General features: G+C 39.6%; 1 protein-coding gene across 8 annotated transcripts in view; it reads right to left on the bottom strand.

Annotated features, from left to right (window-relative positions):
* Window positions 1-18,676, bottom strand: part of LOC117302340 (kinesin-like protein KIF1A) — a 79,869-nt gene that overhangs the window by 48,824 nt on the left and 12,369 nt on the right. For all 8 annotated transcript variants that reach the window (XM_033786250.1, XM_033786253.1, XM_033786252.1 and 5 more), the window contains exon 3: window positions 10,381-10,460. In XM_033786250.1, coding sequence (XP_033642141.1) covers window positions 10,381-10,460 — 80 coding nt within the window. The remainder of the gene's footprint in view (window positions 1-10,380; window positions 10,461-18,676) is intronic.

Consider the following 18,676-nt stretch of genomic DNA (forward strand, 5'->3'; position numbering starts at 1 on the left):
TTTTATACACTTCTGTAAAGCCCACAAAACCTGTATCTTTTCTTGAAAAAATCCTTCAAAATATTTGAACAAATAACAGTCTCTAAAAAGTACCCTATTTAGAACTGTTCCATATGTTAACTGTCACATTACTCTAAAAAGGTTAGCCAACGTACATGTACAGTATTGTCTAACCCATACCCTTTACCAAATCACGAGCTTTTCCTTTTGTTTACAGTGCCAGTATTTTATCCCGAGACTCTGTTTGAACTTTAGCATTAAGACATTTGTCAATCTCTCGATGTCTTGGAGGGGTTCTGTTCATTGAAGACGTCAGCCATTGGGTCTTGGAGAAGAAATACAGGTTCATGGTGCACCAGTGTACATGCACAGGTACATTTCATTTCATTTATTGTGGTTGTGAAACCAATGACTCTCAGTAAAGAAAACTTAAAGGCAGTGGACACTATTGACACTTACTCAAAATAATTATTAGCATAAAACCTTACTTGTTAACGAGTAATGGAGAGCTGTTGATAGTATAAAACATTGTGAGAAACAGCTCCCTCTGAAGTAGCGTAGTTTTCGAGAAAGAAGTAATTTTCCACGAATTTGATTTCGAGACCTCAGATTTAGAATTTGAGGTCTCGAAATCAAGCATCTGAAAGCACACAACTTCGTGTGACAATGGGTGTTTTTTATTTCATAATTATCTCGCAACTTCGACGACCGATTGAGCTCAAATTTTCACAGGTTTGTTATTATTTTCATGCATATGTTGAGATACACCAGGTGAGAAGACTGATCTTTGACAATTACCAAAAGTGTCCACTCTCTTTAAGCACTGTACATCCTAGCCAAGAACCCCATTGAAGACAAGAAGACAAAGAGAAAACGCAAGAAAAACACTTTCAGTTTCAGTCACACAATTTTCTACTTAGCTGAAATGAGCAGGATACCAGTCAGAAATTGTACTTGTGTCATGGCAGTTTGGCTGGTAACCTTATTCTGGTAAGCACAATTTTGTTATGCTTAGCTACTTTTGGTGCTTAAGCAGCTCTTTGAAATTGGGGCATGGTAGTTTGGCTTTCAACCTTATTCTGGTTAGCACAATTTTGTTATGCTTAGCTACTTTTGGTGCTTAAGCAGCTCTTTGAAATTGGGGCATGGTAGTTTGGCTTTCAACCTTAATCTGGTAAGCATAATTTGTTTTATGTTAAGCTATTTTTTGTGCCTAAATGAAAGTGGGCCCTCGTTGCTACACTTTGATTTCCTTATTGTAAACTGTTTACATGGATCGATTACCTTAAGAAACCGCACACTTTTAACGATCCAATCTAACAGTATTATCACCGTATTCCGGTTTCGTACAGACGCAGGGCCGTGCCGCAGCAGCCTACACAAGTGGGGCTACCTTGCATCTCCGCTTTGTGATTGTGGAGAACCACAGACGATGCGCCACATGATAGATGACTGCCCACTCTCTCACCTTGATGGTGGCATCAAAGCCCTTCACCTGGCTGAGGACCCAGCCGTAAACTGGATTATGGACTTCAAAACGAGATCTACATAGCATACGACATCATCATCATCACCGTATTAAAAACAACTCTATTGAAAGTGGAGCTTTGTCTCGCACTGACCCAGGAAGGTCATACCAGGAAGACATAAAATTGTCTTAAAATAAATCCAGTGCATAAAAACAAAATTCCCTTTTTATTTTGAAGTGACACTAGACAAAAAAAATAGAACAAAAAATTGCTTGTTGTTTTCAGTTTCTGCTCTTAAAAAAAAAATTCCCTTCATGCATTATGTTTATTGAAATTTCACTAAACCAATCGTTTTTTTTAAATGGCTGTTGTTGTCACTTTCTGCTCCAGAAAAAAAGTTTCCCCAGCACAGCACCCCCTGACAAGGTACAAGAAAAGTGTCTAAAACCCCTCGTTTGATCCCAATTAATCCCCCCACGCTGATTTCATCTAATAAAAAACAATTCAGTTATACAATGTTTTCCAGTTCTCATCAGAGCTCTGGAAAGTGAAAGAGTAGTTTGGTAATTCCCTTGATCCGTCAACTTCAAGATACACCCCCACAACCCCTGTTTGTTGACCCCTTGCCAACATCCTAGTCCACTTATACAACGAAATGTCCAGCTTGGCAAATCTGAGCTGGACTCATGCCAGAACGAAATCCTCAAATCCTGCTAAAAAGTTCACTTGTTCAAGCAGGCATTGAATTTCGTTCCTGAAGGGACACAAAGACAGTCCTCTGGTAAGGGGCATTTCTATGAGGAACATTTTAACTTGTATTGGATCTGTGCTAAGGGCACCACAGCAAAAGCACAGGGCACCATGAGAATAGACCGATCCATTAAGCTCCGCCCATTGCGTATTGACCAATCACAACGCAACAAAGGTCCCGTGCGTACGCGTATCTTGGCGCGCGTGGCAGAGTTGTGCAGAAAGGCGCTGGAGAGCCCCACGTGTTCTTGCTCACACGTGCGTCGTGGGCGGAGCCTACTGGATCGGTCTATTGCTGTGGGTGCCATGGAATATTTTGAGGCCTAGCAATTGGTTTTTGGAACTGTTTGGTTATTTTATACACGCGTAGATATATAACTAACATATATATGAAAATTTCATTTTCAAAAGATGATAGACAGCTACTTTTGGTTCTTACAACCAAATTTAAGAACAATGTTCTTAAAATAGTGCATGGTTTTTCACTATTCTCTCCTGACTCAATAAATTTACACAGGTTTGTTATTTCATGTAAAATTATGATTAATAGCACAAAACATTAACACTTTCTGCAACTGTTTTGTCATCTCTTACTAATACCTTAAAAACAGAGAGAGAGCGAAACCGAACACTGTCCAGCTTTTCAAATGCCTGACTGAGACCGAGACAATTCAACCTGGTCATCCATCTTCATTTCTACACTCTTCATTACTGAGGTGGGGTTCATTTTAGAAATGCACACGCCATTAGAGTCGAGATACTAGTCTTGGTTCAAGACTCTCCTGGATTTGTCACAACAGGGCGCGCTATCACCCCCAACGCGCTATCAACCACGAACCGCTATCACCCAAAAACCGCTATCACAGGAGAGTCTTGGCACATTCGTTAAATCTCCCCCCCCAAAAAAAAGTGGCGGGCTCTGTGGGAAACCTACGCACGCGCATTATGTTTCCCCCCGATTTTGGGGGGAGATTTAACGAATGTTCCAAGACTCTCCTGTGATAGCGGTTCGTGGTTGATAGCGCGTTGGGGGTGATAGCGCGCTTTCTTGTTACAAATCCAGGAGAGTCCTGAACCAAGACTATCGAAATACAAGCATCCCGCCCCTTGGTTGGCACACCTGCTTCGTGTAACTAATAGCACACAGTGAAGTGGTGTGGTCACATGATCATAATGATGATCTGTGGTGAACATAATATATATGCTACTTAAAGGTATAAAAGGACAAATTGCAGGCCTGATACTTCAAGGAGGCAACAAAGGCAATAGCCTCCGTGCCCCTAGTCATTGCCTTGGTGCCCTTGAAATGTTCCATTAGAAATGTACAATTTCCTCATAGGGTGCCCTTTACCAAGGTGGGTGCCCTTTACCAATATTTTCACAAAAATTTCAAATCCATCCATGTTTAAGGAGGTGACAAGCGGGTATCTCTGGCCGCAACTTACGCAATTGAACAACCTTAAATCTGAGAAATGATTCATACATGAATCATTGCTCAAATTTGAATGTATTTTTGTGTGAAAATTTATCCAAATCCAAACCATATAATTTCAAAGGGAATCCTTTCTCAAAATAGTTGATATACAACTGTTATCAACAGCTGCAAGTGTTTTTCACCAAATAGGCTTTTATGGTAATTCATTTTCAGAGTATTAACTGATCTACGACCCTACCTTTAAAAAAAGGAACAGAAACGCAGTTGATGCTCTTTCTGGTCTATTTCTAGCCATTCTGGAAAGATTTAAGTAAGTCGACTTGGAAAATAAAAATCAACACCAAGCACACAGGCAATATGATTCTGATGTAATTTACAAAGTAATTTTCTTTAACTCATCAAGTGTTGTCCACATTGCCCGTCTAAATTTTATCGATTTCATTACGATTATGCTCTCCTGAAAAAACCACAAGGCTCATCAAAATTGAGTTATAAACACATTTGTACTTTTCAACCGGTTGCCATGACCTGCAGAGAGACTGTATTCTATCAAGCAGAAAGATTGTCAGGCCGAGTACCGGGCAGAGCAGTGCCTTTCCTCCATGACGCTCCTCGCTACATCGTAGTGATTATATTAAATTATTCTGGATTAAAGGGATTTATAAAATCATCAGTACGCTAGACTTTAAAGGGATAGTGCACCTTTGGTTAATACTCCCAACAAGTTAATGACCATAAAAACTTACTTAGTAAAGAGCACTTACGAGCTGTTCAAATGAAAGTTGATACAAATTTTTCCAAATGAAAGCCTTTGGAGTAATGTAGGTTTAGAGAAAAGGTAATTTTCACTCCCAAATATTTGAATCTGAGCAAGGCTTCAGGCATGAAGCCTTTCTCAGGCATCTGAAAGCTCACAATTCTAAGCAACAAGGGTGTTTTTTCTTTCATCAATTTCTTGCAACTTTGATGACCAATTGAGCCCAAATTTTTACAGATTTCATATTTAATATGCATATGTTGGGACACACCAAGTGAGAATACTGGTCTTTGCAATTAACAAAAGTACACCCCGACATTAATTTCATCTTTAAAAGGAAGGGTCTGAAAGGATTTTGCTTGGCAATTTTCTGATGAAAATGCAAATTTGTGGGTAAGATTAAACCTCCATTTATACCTTTTTATAGTCCATTTCTTAACCAAGAGAGGTTTGTGTAGGGTCTTTTTCAATTTGCTTGGCACTTGTCTGGCGAAAAGGCAAATTTATGGGTAAGAGTACACCTCCATTTATACATTTGTATAGTCCATTTCTTAGCCAAGAGATGTTTGTGTTAACTCCAGAGTATTGTTGGTTCAGAAAAGAACCGGTGGTTAACGACTCAACATTTCGATCAGTATGCTCTGAGCATCTTCAGTAGAACGCTCTGATCGACTTCAGGATAATATCAAGTCCATTTCTTGATAACTAGAGGGCCAAGATTTTCATCAAACAAAAACACAGACAAAAACCTCCCCTTTAAGGTCTTTAAGATTTAGGGAGAATTTTGTCAGGACCACTTTCTCCCAAAGGAGGTATATCAATAAAGACAGAGGAAGCCTTACATGTGTTTGATAAGCTAAGTGAGGAGAGAGGGGGGGGGGCCTTGATGCATGATTTGTAACGTGGCTCCATGCTTAAATCAAAAGTACATCACCCTTGACGTGTGAAATTTACTAGAAATAATCTGAACAGGAAATATGCAGCTTAGCATCATGTAGCGGCAATATATATTTTTTTTTAACAGGAACATATATTGTTTTGAATGACACTTTGTTGAGCATGGTGTTACATCAACAAAGCATTTATGATTTATTCATACATGGTTCGAGTATTTTTTGTTATTATTTTTTTATTTTTGAATCGACCATCATCTTTTTCATTGTCAATGTTTTGTTATGAATAGTTTATATTTAGCACATACATGTGTCATCAATTTTGATGACACTTTATATTTTTGCAAAATATACATGGTTTTTTTGTTATTATCAGAATAAATAAAAACCTCACATTTTGTTGCACTTGAACAAAACATTTCTACAATCACAGATGTGTTTTGTTTTGTTTCAAGCTCGCCGGAAAAGCCTTTTTTTTTCAATTTTGTTTTGTGTCTCCATCACAAACCTACGTAAAGGTTACTGACAATCAAATCAAATAATTCCAGAGGTAAACTTTGCACACAAATACAAAACAAAAACATGCTGAAAACGTAAACAACCAAACACACAAAGAAAAAATGTGCATCTCTTTCTGTATCCCCACAAGGAAAAATTTGCTGATCGTGCAAAGAAATTTAGTTACAAGTACGTGACGCAGGCAGAATTCAAGCGATTCTCGGAAGCAAGCAAGTCATCATTTTTCACAAACGGCGCACAACACTCAGTCGCCCCCAGGTCATCTATTGATTTTTTTTTCTCCCAGCGTATCCTTCAAAAAACAACCAGTTCCTTTCCTCCATTGCAGCCCGTTGGAAAAGACGTCTGCAAATCAGCACCTCTCTTGTTTTTCTTGAAAGGGCCGGGGTTGGGGGGGGGGGGGGGTAGTATGAGTCGGAGACAGTGACAGATGCTTATTATAGTAGGGTTGATATATTCATTCGTAAATAAAGCTCTCTGCATAATCAGTGGGAAGCTGATATACTGTCTTCAAGACAAATTTCTTCTGAAGAAGAAGGAGTTGGGAATATAAAGCTCGGTCTTAAAGACAATTTCTTCTCTTGTTTTTGAGAAGAAGAAAAAGAAGAAGAAATATCTCTGCATTGTCACTGGGAAGATGACACACTGACTTTTTCTTCTTTTGAGTTTTACAACAAAAAAAACACGACAAGGGATTGGTTTTCTTTGAAGTTTACTATACACATGTAACTGTAAGAGTTTTCATCCATTATTGCACACAAGTATTGAGTAATTTATGCAAGCAGCCAACCAAAACAAATAAAAAAACACGGAGTGATTGCCCAAAGATCTTTGATTTTACAAACAAAGCAAACTATTCTTAAAAGTGTCTTTGACATTTTCCCTCTCAAGAGATGCGAAATTTTGTGATATCCTCTTCTCTTGAAATAGCAATGACCGGCAAAACTGAAAATCAAGCCTAAATTTATTCATTCAGCCATTAATCAAAAACAACTCCATATCTTGTTACACGTACAGGTCGTCAACAACCACGCATTTTGTCAAAATTATTTGTTTTCTTCTTTTTTTTCCCACCAGCAACCTGATGATTAATTTTGTTTGAGTCACTTTGCAGACTTTACGCAGCGAGACAAAGTCTGATTAAATTGTGTTTGTTTACTGTGGCTGCGACTAGTTTGAATATTGACGTCTTAGGCACGTTGGGCGGAATCTGACGGGGGAGGCTTCTGGATTCTATCAAACAAACTCCGGACGATTTTAAAGGGCACTGGGAGTCACTTAAAGTGATGCTTATGTTTTCTTGTCATCTACATGAGATTGAACTACAATCCTGGCCAAAACGCTTGGGCCACCAATTCCTAACGTTATATAAAACCATTCCCTGTCCACTTCCCACTAACAGTAAACATTGTCTCCCCCCCCCTCTCAATGTTGACTGTAACGCAGAAGACCGGCAATTGGAACCGACATTGAAAGGGGGCAGGGGGGCCCAACGAGATATGGCCAGGATTGTAGGCCCTTGATGTAAATTTGTTGCCACCCAAGAAAATACATGGGAGACTTGCAAAGTCTATTCACCTAAATGTAATTTACAAACTGTTCCCATAGCAACTGTATTTCCCAACTAGAAGAGCCTTTTTTCCATAGATAAAAATAGTCTAGAACATCCCAAGGAATAAATATTCCCCGGCCTGCATCTTCGGGTCAAATTCAAGACGAGACACTTGTGGAATATTCACCGGCCATTTGATGATAAACGGTTTGCATTTCAATCCCTCAGTTATACTCAATCCCAATCGCCATCACAGAACTGACCTCAACCGGTCTCTGCCCTCCGGCCGTCTTTCCAAATACATCTCTCATATCTTTATTCATTACATCACAGAGTGTAACTTGTCCGTCCGTCCGGAGACACGCCGCAGCGCACAGTAGTGGGGAACGTAATGATGTAAATACCGCCGAGGTTTAAATGTGGACCAGGGACAGTAAATTTTTGTCTGCTTAAAAATTCTCTCCTTCATTAAAATGTAACGACAAGCAGATTGAATACTTGACATTATCTCTGGAAGACTCTGACAGTAAAAAGACTTGCAATTTGATGGGATCTTCTTCAAATATAAAGTGAAATCATACTTGTTTAACCATGGAGTGTTTTTTTAAATATTTGTTGTTGCCCGGGCTTCTGAATTTGATTTTGAGATGGTTTGAAGTCTTGAAAAATAGAAAAATTCAACAAAAAGACACGTTTAATTTCAGTTTTAAATGGCAGTGTAAGACCTTGTTGACAACTCTTTTCCCTAATATTCAAGACTGACATTCAACAAAAATTCACGGCAAATTTAACCAAATTCCAACCCCCCCCCTTTCTTACCAAAATATTTATTTTTGCTATCCTGCTTTGACTGACATCTGATTGAGAACAAAAAATCCCCAAACAAATTTTGTTTGAATAAGACAGGGCAAGGAAATCCGTATCTTAAAGATGCAAATCAACATTTGAAGTAACGTCCGCACTTGCCTTACTTAGCCAAGCCCCTCGTGCTTATGTCATGATGACTAACGTCACGGCTTCGTGTCGGTTGGGCTTGGCATTTCAAGCAAGAATTAAAGGCACATTACAGAATTGGTAAGAAAAAACTCATCTAAGATCACAGATTTACATCAAATTTACACGGTCTAATGATGATGATAATAGAAAATATCCCTTGAAATATTTCTGTCTGAAATGTCAAACTAATTTCTCGTTTGGGGTTTATCGCTCAGTGAACATTTTATTCATTTTTTTTTGCATCGATCTCATGCAAAACGTGTAATCAGTTTTATTGACAGGTTTTGAACGCCCTAATCAAGCAAACATCAGCGACCCTTCATCATGAAATGACTTTCTTGGGCAGTTGCAATAAATTTGACCATTGATTCCTTTAAGGCTCCTCAAGATGTACCCACGTATTTCCCCGAGAACCGACGCTCTGGAATAATAAGAAGCACTTGAACCTCAACCATCTCAACGAAGTATTGTTATTAAAATAACATCAAGTGGGGATAAAATAATGAGGAATTATTCACCCCTCAAATCATCTTCTCTTACAAAGCAGGATTTTAGTCTGGGAAGATGAGGGTTTGGTGTTTGTGGGGGCGTGGCGGTCGAAAGTAATTGGTATGCTCAATGGTGGCATTTCCTGATGCTAGTTTGTAGCTCACACGGTAGGCATAGAGAGCAAGGCTTTAAAAAGGGTTTTACAATTTGTTAGCTTGGCAAACTTTTTATTGAATTTTTAAAAAATAAATGAATTAACAAAATAAAATCTGGGGCATAATAATAGTCATTTTGTCCTTCCTATCAAAGAAAAAAGGACTACAAAATGACCGACAAAAACATTATTGCCCCACAAATGTAGGTGCGGAATATAGTTGCAGGGTACCAGTCACAATCAACATAGATTTGCATGTTACGTTGGCTGGTAACCTGATTCTTCTCTAAGCAAGTTATCAAGGATGCTTTTTAGCTTTGTGACAGTAGCAAACATTTCACCCTTGGCTGGTAACCCGGCTGGTAACCCGATTCTTTCCTGGGCGAGTTATCTGTGCTTTATAGCTCTGTGACAGTAGTAAACATTTCAACCCTGGCGGGAGTGCATCTAATTCAATCATCCCCATGGAAATAAATACACCCCCATCACAAACAAAAAAACCTCTCTTCAAATAAATTTCTTGTTTCTAATCTGGGTTTACGCGTCATCAGTCCCACTACGGTAGCCGGCCACTCTTACCCCGTCACTTAGAAACCTGGCCACCTAGTAAGTGGAGTGCGCATCTCCCCACAGCCGGGTAATTCATTGACAGTTTAATGATGTGTTGCCATAGCAACTTAGGGGGGGGGTGTGGAGGCAAAAGCGTATTTTTTAAGAGGTACATGTAGCTGGGTTAATGGAAATGGACATGTAAATGGCTAAGGGTCTGTGGACGTTCTATTAGGATGAATTAGGGGTAGTAGTCGGCGGATTCCAAAACACCAAAAGGGTCAATAAAAATGACCTTTCCGGGGTATAAACACGCCTGGAATGTGAATAATAAAAATCCAGCAAATTCTTGCCGCGGTGAGATTAAGAAATCAGATGTTTAGATTTTGTTTCATTTCTGATTTTTTTTTTTGGGGGGGGGGGAGTAAAATGTGTGACACTTTATAAAAATAAAAAAAATGTGCCAAGGAAATTTAACAAATCAGTAATTATTATATCGAGGAACCAGAATAGGATTTTTGCTTTAATCCTACAGATGTGTGATAGGCACTCAAAGCGCGGCGCTTTCTCAAGTCCTTTGGACAACATTGAATAGCATTGTGGTTGTTGAATATGATTGAGATTTTACCGTACATCGTACACCAATGTGTGATCAGCACTAAATATCCAGTGCTTCCAAGATCCAAGATCCTGTGGGAAAAGGGTATTTGGTGCTCTTTTGTGACTTTTCCAAGGAACTTTTGTATCTTACCCCTTTTGTTTTCTTGAAATCGCTTACAACCAAAACCAAATAATTATGAAGATGGGTAATACTTACCGTTGTGGTTGACCAATAAGAATGGTCGAAGTTAAAACTCTTTGGTTGTTCCTTGCCTCCTGCTTTGGGATTTGCAATTGCTGAAGAGAGAAGGCAAACAAAGAAATACTTATGAGAAGAGAAGAGGAAGAAAAATAACTAGAAATATGCATTTATTGCATCACAAACATTGGGGTTTTAGGCATTAACATAATTAAGGTTAAACACAATAATCTATTAAAGACACTGGGCATGATTTGTAATTGTCAAAGACCAGTCTTCTCACTCGGTGTCTCTCAACATATGCATATAAGATAACAAACCTGTGAAAATTTGAGCTCAATTGGTCGTCGAAGTTGCGAGATAATAATGAAAGAAAAAACACCCTTGCCACACAAAGTTGTGTGCTTTCAGATTCTTGATTTCGAGACCTCAAATTCTAAATCTGAGGTCTTGAAAATTACTTTGTTCTCGAAAACTACGTTACTTCAGAGGGAGCTGTTTCTCACAATGTTTTGTACTATCAACCTCTCACCATTACTCGTTACCAAGTAAGGTTTTATGCTAATCATTATTTTGAGTAGTTACCAATAGTGTCCACTGCCTTTAAGAAACGATGTCACACAGTAACATGTACCATTGTGTTGGACTTTGTTACATAGATCGAGGAAGGAATTAAGAAATAACCTCTAGAGAGTTATAATAAATGTCAAATTATTTGGCCTACTTATAAGGACAGCATTTTCCCTTCACATTTTTTCTCATAGAGCATCATATAAAATTTAGATGCTGTACTCATTTCAGGATTGGATTCTCAGCACCCACCGACACCGCTTTACCAAAAATAAAACCACGGTCGGACTGCATTGAGCTCGACAGAGAAACATCAGGGTTCCAATTTCATAGAGCTAACAAAAATATGCTTAGCATGAAATTTCTTCCTTGATAAAAAAAAACAGGATTACCTACCAAATTTCCACATGATTTTTCAGGAAACAACAGCTGAATACCAGTAACAAGCAATACGCAACCAATGGGAATTTGGTTGGTAATCCTGTTTTTATCACTAAAGAAATTTCATGCTAAGCCAATTTTTGTGCTAAGTAGTTCTATGAAATTGGGCCCAGCAGAGCGCGCTCAAATGGAAATGAGCTAGGTTGACATGTGACCACATAAGGGTATGCTGGATGGGTTCCAGGAGGTGGCAATATTGCACTCTGTGTATTGATCTGTACTACAGTATTCCTTATTGCCAGTAAATATCTGGCTTGCTTTTATTTCATGTGCGTAAAAGCATAAAAGGGGCACACTTCGCCCTTTCTTTCCAGCATATTGCTGTATGTATTAGGGTGTTTGATTTGTATAGATCTTGTGTTTATTATGTGACATTCATTGTTCATTAAAGGCACTGTAAACGTTTGATAATTGAAAAAGACCAGTCTTCTCACTTGGTGTACCCATTATAAGCATAAAATAACAAGCCTGTGAAAATTTGGTCTCAATTGGTCATCAAAGTTGCGAGAAAATGATGAAAGAAAAACACCCTTGTTGGATGAGTTTGTGTGCTTTCAGTTAGGAATAAAAGACTTCTCGCTAGAAGTCTTTTATTATTTTAGTGAGAAATTACCTCTTTCTCAACAACTACGTTACTTCAGAGGGAGTCGTTTCCCACAATGTTTTATGCTATTAACAGCTCTCCAGTGCTCGTTACCAAGTCAGTTTTTAAGTTAACATTTGTTTTGAGTAATTACCAAACGTGTACCTTCCCTTTAACTCCATTCCTTATTGCCAGTAAATAAGCAGCTAAGCAGTTCTATGAAATTGGGCCCAGCAGAGCGCGCTCAAATGGAAATGAGCTAGGTTGACATGTGACCACATAAGGGTATGCTGGATGGGTTCCAGGAGGTGGCAATATTGCACTCTGTGTACTGTATTGATCTGTACTACAGTATTCCTTATTGCCAGTAAATATCTGGCTTGCTTTTATTTCATGTGCGTAAAAACATAAAAAGGGTACACTTCGCCTTTTTCCCCAGCATGTATATATTGTTGTATGTTTATCCATAAAACTTATGTTTCTTATGTGACATTAATTGTTTACACGGTCTCCGTTCTTTATTGCCAATAATCTGGCTTGCTTTGATTTCATGTGCGTAAAAGCAAAATAGCAGTAATCTTCACTTCTTCATGTGTATATAATGCTGTATGTTTATTGTGTACATGTAATTGTGTTCTATAGATTTTTTTTTTTTATTATTACTGTTATAATTTATTCAGCCATTTTTCAAACAACATAATAGTATGAAAACAAAAAGTCTGTTTGAAGACAAGAAGGAAAAAAGAGGGAAAAAATTACTTTGCAGAAATTGCCAAATAGCCCAATGTATGTATACAAAACAGATACAATATTTTTGCACCAAACATTTTCATGCGGGACAAAACAATTTGTGTAAAATCAAGAAAATTTTTGTTTGTTCTAACGCGACAATAAACACACACATAAAAGTGTTAAATCGCAAGTAATGTAATCAACTTTTAAAAGTGAACTTCTCACAGAGTGCTAAACAGATCAGCTAATCAACACAAAAGGACTCGAGTCCCCCTTAATTATCGTCCCTTTTTTACAAGTCCACCGCGTTCCCCCGTCAGAACCAGGTGAACCAATACAAGCTGTCAGAACGAATCAAGACACCCGACCATCCAAACACAAACCGACATGCTTTAATAACTCAGTTTATGTGGGTTCTCCATCGAGCCGCTCCCCCATCAACATTCGCCAGCCCGGCTGCACGCCCACCATCATTGTGACAAATCTACCGAGATTGCCAGGCCTTAGGGGAGGCAGTGTACAATTAGTGCACATTAATGACTAGCCTGGTTTAGCTCACCCCCAAAAAAAGAACTAAAGAGAAGGAGTAATAGATACAAATGTTATGTATGGTTGTTTCATAAGACTGTCTGTGACATTGGTGTACATGTAGAAAGACTTTTGTCAGGAACCATTTTTTTGTTGGCAAATTTTTAACTTACTATCCCTCTGATTTTTAAACTACGTTTTATTTTATTTCATGAAAAGATATCACAATCTTTGCTGAGGGGTGAATCGTGCTGGTAACCTCTCCCCTCTTGAGATTTTGATCAATATGGTTTTTAGAATATCCTGTAAATTTGACAAATGGACGAAGGCCTGGAATGGGAGACTTTCTGGGACGATAGAGGGCAGCAGACTTACCGGGTAAATCCATTGTTCTCAGAATTATGCGCATGTTCAGAACTACGTAAACAATGGAAATTTACCCGGTATGTCTGCTGCCACCTAGCGTTGGAAAGTCTCCTATTGGAGATTACATGTACACTGTTGTGTAATCTCCAGGAAAGAGTGATTTTGAGTGTAGCATCCAGCGACTTTTGTCCCCTGTCTGTACCTGGTTAAAAAAGCACAACAGTGAGTTGATAGGGTGTGTTGTCACGTCAAGCGCTGTTGAAACTTGTAACCCACATAACGTTACAGAGGTGTTATCTCATTAACTGCGGAACACAAAATATCATTTTATGTGGTCTTATCAGCTGTAACAGGCTTACACGTCTTAGCATTGAAAGTTTAGCAAAATGTCATCCAGCACAACGTGCAAAATTAAGAAACTATTTTTGAATCTGCGTTACATGAGATTTTTTTGCAGACTTTTTAATCAATGTTTTCGTTTCACAGTTATCCTAGCTTGCCAGACACGGTTGATTTTGCAGATTACATAAATTAATTTTCTCCAGGAATAGCGGTGGGATACTCCTGAGCCACTTCAAACCACTCTCTGTAAATGATGGAGTTTTTAATACTTGACCACTCGATCACAATGCTCCAAGACGTCATTGCGCGTTGAACACCTGTGCTAAAATACACATTGTGTGCGTCTGCACGATAACTAACTTGATCACTATTCAAACCTCCACTTTGCACACACTTGCCATACAATTTTTTCTAAACCAAACCATTATAATGCACATTCCTACATGTCTAACTTGAGATAGATAGATAGACAGATAAATAGATAACAACAATTATTGTCCTCGCAGCACAAAGGCTGAATTGCAACAATTTTACAATTTACAAAAAAAAGTCTCATTGTAGAAACATCCTGTTTACCATCCATTGTCTTGAGTTTTTTATATCCTGGGACGAGTGTGACATTGCTAATAATAGTGTCAAAGGGTATTTGAGGTCGCGCCCTTTCTGTCTGAGGAATGTGACAGGAAATTTAAAGGGGAAAAATACCTGAATATGCTTTGGACACTGGACTTGGACAGGTATGGTACATGTAATTGTCAAAGTCCAGTATTTTCACTTGGTGTATCCCAACATGTGTGCATAAAATAACAAACATGTGAACATTTTAGAGGAAGCTGTTTCTCACAATGTTATATTATCATCAGCTCTCCATTGCTCCGTACAAAGTAACGTATGTTTTTATGCTAACAATCATTTTGAGTGATTACCAATAGTGTCCAGTGCCTTTAAAACTGTTTGGAGACAATAGTGAAGGAGTTGAAATTTGGGAGAATTTGACAAGACTGCAAGACTTGTGCCTCAAGAAGTTCCAAAAACCAAAGATATACTTTCTCTTTAAAATAAATTTAAACCACTTACAATAAGTATGTCCCTGGTAATTGATTACTTTTCCAATCATTGACCTTCTGTTCCAACATGTAGCTACGAGCCCACACAGATTACGCTTGTTAAAAAAACTCCATAGTGTTGCACAGAAATCTACAATGACATTACGGACTTACACCCTGCATCTGACGTCTCCATCGTGAAGGGAGAAGGGGGGGTAGGCTGAGACTCAATTAAGTGTAGAGCTTGCACCTTATCCATCGCGGTGTTTATAGAAGACCTTGGAATAAAACGCTCACAACGGACTCTCTACGAGTTCGGATACAACAAGACAGTACCCCGAGTCTTAGGGACAGATCCTTGGGACGACTCGGTTTGCATTTCGATTCCGATGCATATTGATGGATTTACACCACGGCGTCAAGTACATGTACTTGGAGGTTCCAAAAAGGGATTTTGGCTCAACATGTTGAATGGATTTCGGTTCAACCAAAGCCTCCATGCCCCCTGATCATTGCCTTGGTGCCCTTGAAATGCTCCAGTAGAAATTTGACCAAGGGGAAAATGCCTTGGTGCCCATGCCCTTTCAAAAACGAAGTGTTTTACAGATCCGCAAAGTACTGTATGCGGCCACTGCACACATGCCTGGAGATCTTGGAGGCATTGTTCTATATGTTGCCCCGCTCTTGGCCTTGGTGCCCTTCAAAGGTTTCCCATAGACTTGAATGTTTTCAAATGGAAGTGCTCTTAGCAACATGAAAATGGCCTTGAAATTCAAGGCCAGCATGCAATTGTGTGTTCAAAAAAAAACTGAGGAAGATCTTATGCTAAAAAATGTAGTCTGGATTTTGGGCAAGCGACCCTGGCATCAGTGCCCCACACTCAGTGTTACTTTCACTGGTTGTAACAGGACCAGAGGTTGACTATGGGAGAACTTTACTCTAGTAACCTCTCTAGAGTTAAAGATTTAAGCCGTTTTAGTATCCTTAGCACTAGAGAGGTAGATCGAAAAGCACACTTTTTATAGTATGAATTTCTCAACTTTGTTAGTAAGAGGCCCTTTTCTAAAAAAAAAAAAAAAAAAAAACATACAGATGTCAATTTTGATGGAGCAAATGCAGTGCATACATTTTCACTGCATAATTTACACAATGAACGTGCACAAGCTGTTTAACATTCAACGATTTCAGGATCTATGACGCACGTCCATGCAAATGTGTAACCACATCCATGGCTTGCGACCAAAAAAAGCTATTCCTAAATGCATTCACACCGGACGGTGTACATTGTACAAGGTGGCGGAAAATAATTTATTTTTGTATTTTAAATCTGGATAAAAATAGACCTTTGGTGTGAATACGGATGGGATCTCAAAAAGATTGTTTTTTTTTTAACTGTGGAGAATTCTGGACCCAGATCAACGCCCACTGCATTTGTTTACAACGTCTCTTTCATTTGAAGAAAAAAAAAGTCTGACAAGTTTCAGACTGTCAATTAAAACTTTCCTACCCCTTAATGATTTATGTAACTAACCATTTTGCCCTTGTGTGATTTGAGAGAATCCATTCTCCCTTTCACAAAAACAGCACCATATGGTAACTCAACACCTAAACTGTCGGACTCTGATTATGGTGGCATACATCTGCGTACATGCCTGATCACATGTAAAGCATGATCAGTTTAATAGTGCAGTACTCAGTCCGACTAAATTAAACAAAACAAGTAGTTGGATTCTGCAGGGTTTGGAGTGTTTAATTTAAACTCTGGATTTCCAACAAACTCAGTGTAGGTGAAAATGTGCCATTTGCTTTGTCAATGTTGACATTGCGCACAAACTTTTTGGTTGGCAAAATGAGGGAACATCGTGCTGTTTTGTATGCTGCTAATGGCGGTGTGATGCAGAATGTGCGTCTGCTGAGTGCACATCTCTAAGGCGTTTGCCCCCCCCCCCAACAGGGTCTGTACGCATTCGTGATAGTAATTTGCATATTTCAGGCCTGTATGCTTCACTTGTTTGAAAGGGCAAGGGCAAGGGCACCAAGGCATTTTCTTCTTGGCAGAGAGCACCCTATGAGGAAATTGTAAATGTCTACTGTATCATTTCAAGGGCACCAAGGCAATGACCAGGGGGCACGGAGGTCATGGAGGTACAAAAGTAGGCCTAATAATTCATGGGAAGGGCTTACATGTACGGGCACCAAGGCAATGGGCACCAAGGCAATGGGCACCAAGGCAATGGGCACCAAGGCAATGGGCACCAAGGCAATGGGCACCAAGGTAATGGGCACCAAGGCAATGGGCACCAAGGCAATGGGCACCAAGGCAATGGGCACCAAGGCAATGGGCACCAAGGCAATGGGCACCAAGGCAATGGGCACCAAGGTAATGGGCACCAAGGCAATGGGCACCAAGGCAATGGGCACCAAGGCAATGGGCACAAGGCAATGGGCACCAAGGCAATGGGCACCAAGGCAATGGGCACCAAGGCAATGGGCACCAAGGCAATGGGCACCAAGGCAATGGGCACCAAGGCAATGGGCACCAAGGCAATGGGCACCAAGGCAATGGGCACCAAGGCAATGGGCACCAAGGCAATGGGCACCAAGGCAATGGGCACCAAGGCAATGGGCACCAAGGCAATGGGCACCAAGGCAATGGGCACCAAGGCAATGGGCACCAAGGCAATGGGCACCAAGGCAATGGGCACCAAGGCAATGGGCACCAAGGTAATGGGCACCAAGGCAATGGGCACCAAGGCAATGGGCACCAAGGCAATGGGCACCAAGGTAATGGGCACCAAGGCAATGGGCACCAAGGCAATGGGCACCAAGGTAATGGGCACCAAGGCAATGGGCACCAAGGCAATGGGCACCAAGGTAATGGGCACCAAGGCAATGGGCACCAAGGCAATGGGCACCAAGGCAATGGGCACCAAGGCAATGGGCACCAAGGCAATGGGCACCAAGGCAATGGGCACCAAGGTAATGGGCACCAAGGCAATGGGCACCAAGGCAAAGGCGCCAACACAATGATCAGTCAAACCAAGGAAACTGCATTTGTTGTCTTTATGAGGACAACAAATGGACAGCCTATGCTTGAACAACAAGACCAGTTTATTAAATTTCTCCACAGTTTAAATAATTCTCCAATTACTGAAGGGCAGGTAACACTGTCTGTGTAACACCCATCTTTTTATTATCAAGTCATCGTGATGTACACACCACCAATGTCCCTTCTACCTAAGGCGTGAACTTGATATCAAATTTCTACCCGATGTAAAAATTTCACTTAAGAAAATTTGATTGAAAGAGAAACCCTCAATCTGATAGAAAAAGATATTTGAATTGTTTAATATTGTCCATCAATTCCTTTCAATTTCAGGAAAGGGCAACCTCAACGCAAAATCAACAAGGAAAACTGACACTTCAAGAAAAGCTGTAAATTTAAAACAGTTTACTTTCCAACAGATCATTTCAAAGTAAACACCCCCAGCAGGATTTGGGCAAATACTTGCTCAATTTATGACAAATGTTTGGGGAAATATTATATGAATCAATAAGTATGGATTTTTTTTATAGAATTGGATCACAAACAAAAACATTTGGAGACAGATACAGTTGGACTTGGCAGTTGCCACATTCACTAGATGTGCACACAATATGTATGTGTGACCTCTTTGACAAATACTTGCTCAATTTATGACAATTG

The sequence above is a fragment of the Asterias rubens genome, chromosome 18, assembly GCF_902459465.1.
Source record: "Asterias rubens chromosome 18, eAstRub1.3, whole genome shotgun sequence".
NCBI classification, from domain to species: Eukaryota; Metazoa; Echinodermata; class Asteroidea; order Forcipulatida; family Asteriidae; genus Asterias; species Asterias rubens.